At 36.0% G+C, this 5,727-nt stretch overlaps 1 protein-coding gene across 1 annotated transcript; it reads right to left on the reverse strand.

Moving 5' to 3' along the window:
- Positions 1-688: 688 nt before the first annotated feature.
- LOC139689586 (protein transport protein Sec61 subunit gamma) lies at positions 689-1,414 on the reverse strand. Its single transcript, XM_071586749.1, has 4 exons — positions 1,297-1,414; positions 1,071-1,177; positions 874-976; positions 689-785 (listed from the first exon to the last, which is right to left on the reverse strand). The coding sequence occupies exons 2-4, from the start codon at positions 1,162-1,164 to the stop codon at positions 776-778; spliced, it is 207 nt and encodes a 68-aa protein (XP_071442850.1). The 5' UTR covers positions 1,165-1,177; positions 1,297-1,414; the 3' UTR covers positions 689-775.
- Positions 1,415-5,727: the final 4,313 nt, after the last annotated feature.

A 5,727-nucleotide genomic window follows, 5' to 3' on the forward strand; every position in this document is an offset into this window, starting at 1 on the left:
TGCACGCCACAATTTCTCAATTCATAGACTAGACAAAATCCGTTTCTACGATCTGTACAAGATATAACAGGATTATTATAGTCCCTAGTAGCAAAGTACAATGTCACTGAGAACATGGAACTTCCCGGTACTAATATTTATTAAATAGAACGTATGAATGCAATATATTTAACAACTAATACTCTAGTCGACTGAAAAGCCAACATCACGCTTTGACACTGAACGTCTGAATTGCAGCGGTGCATCTGTAGAAATGTACAAAGGAAATCTATTGTTTCTTCTTAAACGTTTCATACGTGTAATTTGCTCATAATTTGTTAATAGTATGCTAACAATCGGTCAATGGAAATAGCAAGTTCTAAGAAAACGTAACATTTAAGAATAAAGAAAAAGAGAATAAAAAATTATTGAAGATAATAGATTTTCGCAAAGGGTAATAGTGAACGTGAATCTTGATTTGAGTGACACGACAAAAACCTAGAAATACAACTTCTGTTCAAAAAACTTATTAGCAATCACAATGCTATCATTGTGGAACTAAGCACATAAATACATTCACGATGTTCACTTGAAAAATAGAAAAAAAGAATGAAGAATGATACCTTCATTTTCCCTAAATGTCCAACGTATAAACAAATAATACTTACAGAAGTAGCTAGTAGCTTTAAGGGTAAGAAAGACCTCTTAATACTTTTAAAAATGTTTTAATACAACGATTTTAATGCATGAATAAGTATTATATAAAACATGTCTGATGAAGGTTGAGATATTTCCATTACGATCCCCTGAAATTGAGAGAAGCGTTTTATGAGATGTTTCAAATAAACTTTCCCAAATATTAATTTAAACACCATTCAATTTTTTTATACTTACACGATAATATTATTGATGGGGATGTGAATAAGCTTGACGAAGAAACCGATGAATCCCATTATGCAAAAACCGATTGCAGTGGCTACAGCAATTTTCTGGAATTCTGTTCGTGTGAGAATGGTCAATAGGATTGTATCAGGTTGACGTAAAAAAACTACAAATATACTATCGATATAATAATAAGGCAAAGTCCCTACCTTTTCTATCAGGTTTCGTACATCTCTTGACAAGCCTTATGGAATCCTTAGCAAACTGGCGACCGGGTTCCACGAAAGTCGTAACTTGATCCATAGTTCTGGTAGGACTAAATGAAAAGAATGACACATGAGATTAATAAGAACAGATAATAAATCCCGTGATAGAAACGACAAAACCAACTAATAAACACCAACTACTAGGAATCACGTATAACAACACACCCACCTTAAATGTTTGCTCCCACGGAAGAGTTGATGGCTAACAGTCACTACCAGTGGCCTGGATGGAAATTAGTTGCTTTGAAAACGCCAACAAGGCTCCACGTCATATAACAAAACTAAAACGTCAGATCCTGCCCGAAAAACTGACGCTCGATATTCGTAACTCAAGGCAGACTACCCAGACCAAACGCGCCGTATATTAAACATGCAATTTCTCCACACAAATGGAAACTTCCAATATTTAATCATAGACTTTGATGAGTAAGTTTACTTGTCTGCAACATTAGGGCATATTCCAATGCGACCTGTCACAAGCAAAAACGGTCGCTTGGATTCAACTGATAAAAATAATTATTCTTTCAACTTGTAAAAAAATATCCGTGGTAAAGATACATTTAATACCTGTAAGAAATACACAGTAGTCGTACGACCTCTCACCACCTTCCCTTATACTTCCCCATTTTGTAAAGTATTCATGTGAACAAAAGTTATATTTTAGAAGTTAATGAACAAAATACCATCCGCAGCAAATTACACCTATTCCAAAACATGTTGATATGAGGATAAAATAAAAACCTCTACATAAACAGAATATGTCGACTGGGGAATATTCACAATCTGCCCCTAAGAATTGCACCAATTTTCTTAAAGTAACTGCGCGTACAGTTAACACCGTGCTCCAGCTCTTTGTTGACCTTATGGTCGAGATTGACGCCTAGCAACGATAAATATCGTCACACCTGACTTTCGTCCAATATTAGTTTCCCACTTTTACTCCTAGTCTGCTGAGGGGATATATAAATGTTGTAGCAATTTTGTGTTTTCTTTTATTATTTTATTGGATAAAATGGATAAATTACAACCAGCAGAAATTCTTGAAAGCACCAAGGCTAGTATGCTCGGAAGTGTCGAATCTAGAGCGTCTTCGTTAATTTTTTCTGAAACATTTTCTGACGATCGTATCGAAGGTATGAGTTTATTTCACACGTAATAATAGTTCTTTTACCTAAAAGCAAATTAAATTGAGCCTAACTGGACTTGGATTCTTTCCACAACTAATTTCACAGACCTGAGTGATGAAGCACTGAAAACCTTGCACGACCGTCTTCAAATTTCTACAAATCTAATCAGGATTGAAAATTCATTATTCGAGCGGTTAGCTTCACGTGTCGACCCATCAATAATGCCTTATATAAATCAGGCAATATCCCAATATTCAAGTAAGTGCATTTGTTTTACCTTGTTTATGTAGAAAGAGAAAAAAAAGGCCTGAGGAAGAAAAGAAGTTTAAGATCTACCAATCCGTCCCATATTTATGACAGTGCACACATGTAAACAAACACAGAAATATGGTGAAGGAAATTCTGCTTTTACTTAACTCCCTCATTAGGCTAATTTATAAATAATTTTTACATTTTTTCCTTCTATTCACAGGAATTATATTGAGTCCTTAACTCATGTCCTTCTTCAACATATGTTCTTACAGCTTTCTTCTTTTTGGTTTATAGCATGCACAGCATAGTTAAAATATTTGCAATTTATTACTTTAAGTTGAACAGCTACAACTTAGCTTTTTTTAGTATTTACATGTATTTAGAGAAAATACAAAAAATATAGGTCATTACAAGTAAAGGGTCAACAGAAAGATGAGTGGGAACCAAATGCTTATGTAGCCCAAATAAGATCACTGGGTTTTCCAAAAAATGTAATTCATTATATATAATGTTCTGTGGCGCAATTGACAAATATAAATCCACTCCTTTATTTGGCCATTCTTTTATTTGTATCAAGTTCACAAATCCCGTTTTTACTGCGAGATAATATCTTAAATAGAGTTCCCTTCCTCTCAAGACATACTCCCCATGAAGAAGAGCATTTTTCAAGGGAATGTTGCAGGGGGAGGTTTACTTAGCAATTGGGAGCATCACAGCAGACTGGGAAAAATGTTAACAGGAAGATAGGCGATTATTAATCCTTTTGTAAAGGGGTGTGGTAAAATTGACCAATGTAAAAGGCAGGATGTGGTAACCCCTTATGACTTAAGGTGCATGGGGAGTAAGAATTTGGTGGGAGAGAGTTGAAGAGCAGGTGGGAGAGGGATGAAATTCGGCTTTGAAAATAGGACGTGTGTTACATCTTGGTTTATTTCAGGGCATGGGAGTGGCTTCGGGACAGGGTGGGGATTTTATAAGGAGGTTGGTTAATCTGAGAATATGTGATAAGTTAGGGGCGCTTTCAAATGCAATGGGTGGTTATTTGGGAGAGGCTGGTCGGGAAATTAAGGTTCTTGGGGATGGGGTAGAGGTCTTTTAGAGTGGATCTCAGAGACTCTATCTCCATGCCAGGGAAGTAGGCGGTACAAATTGAAAGGGAATGAGCATCTGTAGTTGATGAAGGTTTGGGACTGTTTTTCAATTCTTTTGTTCAGGAGGGATTCAGGGTATCTTTTTTGGAGGAGGGAATGGTGTAGATTGGAGAGGAATTAATCAAGGAAATTGGGATGATTTCAGATTGTGTGTCCATGCATGGAAAGGGAGTGAGGGGTGGAGTGTTTTTTTGTGGTAAGGGTGACAACCATTAATGTTGTTTGCTTTTCACACAAATGTACAATTATAAGCAACCAATAAAGAGGAAATTAAATGGCTAATTACCTTTAACTTTGTCACCCATCATACTTTGGTCCTATAGGGCTTTCATTTGATTTTATTAGCAAGGAAGGGTAAGGAATGCAAGGCCGTCTGCCTTTTCACGACCCATGCTTACACCAATTGCAACTAATGGTTGTGGTACTCTTGAGGGTTAGCTTTGGTACAATTTTACCAGCACATCGCAAGCAAAAGTAAAGACTAGAAATACTGCAGGTCCTCTAAACAAGCTAGTATCTCTTCTGAAGGGAAGTTCTATCATCATGCCAGGTACGCTGTTGCCCATGCACTTCCACTACATTATACATGCAACTATAAAAACACTGAAATTATATAAAAACAAAAATTGAGCTTTGTATTTTGTAAACGCTATTTCAACAGCACCATTTTATTAGTTTCACGATACAGCTTCAAATTGATCAGCTGTCATTTCATAATTATCTTGTCTCTACGCTTATGCAAAATCCAAAGTAAAAGAAGTTCAGATTATGTTCTCCCAACTTACAGTGCATCACCACAACTCATCTGCAACTCAGTCAAGCACAAGTATAGTAGGCAGAAGAAATAGTATTGATTCAGTAACATCTGTTCACACAAGCATATCAAAGCAATGGCACACCAGCTCAGTTACCACTCGTAATTATACTGAGAGGATGCCAAAGTAAGTATAAGCTATTTGATGAATTATATTACACAATTACAACAAAATCTTACGTACAGCGTGAGGTAAGTGGACATGTTATGAGTAATCTGTTGTTTAGCATAATGAAATGTTATTTTTTTCAAAAATTATAGAGCTATAAGATTTTACACTCTTGGTTAGAGAATTTATTTACAATACACAGACTTTCTACCATCAGAGAATAAGATGGAAAAGTATGGAAGGTCAAGCTGTGGTCACAAATGCTAAAGATGAGGTACATTCTACACTATAAATGGTAATTAGTCACATTACTTCTTTTCTCTCTGTTTGGTATATATCAGCTCCTTCCATCATTGTGTTAACCTTAGGTTAATATTTTTATATCCTATCCGATTCCTCTTCATCTTAAAGTCACGACCCAGGTTTTTGCGATGGAGTAATATTTCATATTTGAGAGTGCATTGGGATTTAAGGATGGAATTTTTGCTTAATAATATACATTTGGAGCCATTATATGCAATATTTGCATGTGCATAGGACTCACAAGTGCAACGATGCTCCCCCTTTTGAAACCTGTAATTAAGAAAAAAAATCTACATTTTCTCCTGAATTTCCATAATGATTTATTGTACTAATGTTATAGTCACTTATTTGCATAAAAATATAACTAAGGAGCATAGTGTCTCAGTTCTGCCTTTTCATTGCCAATCTCAAAGCCTAGACATTCATCTATGGAGCTAAATGAAGAATCACTTGAAGTATTTTCTTTTGAAATTACGCCTTTGCATGTCTTCTGTTTCATCAAGTACTTTAATTAGTGCACATTTCTAAAATGAGTTTACAACTGTCCTCACATTTCACAGCACTTCATGAAGTAGTCTGTCCCATTCACAAATCTGCAAAATGCTAGGCCCCTTCCTCCTTCCCGAAGGTGTTAATTCAAATCTCTACCTTTAGAACCAACATTTTTCAAAGAAACTGCAGGAGATGCCACAACAGTAACTTTTAACCGAGTCATCCGCAAATGTGCATTTCAATGCAACAATTTCAGAGTCTAAAAATCATTTGCCTTGACTGGGATTCGAACCCAGATCCCTCAATATCCAGTCGAGTGCTTTAGCCACTTAAGCTATCGCAGCGTCCTCTT

The sequence above is a fragment of the Hetaerina americana genome, unplaced genomic scaffold, assembly GCF_022747635.1.
Source record: "Hetaerina americana unplaced genomic scaffold, ioHetAmer1.1.p SCAF_25, whole genome shotgun sequence".
NCBI classification, from domain to species: Eukaryota; Metazoa; Arthropoda; class Insecta; order Odonata; family Calopterygidae; genus Hetaerina; species Hetaerina americana.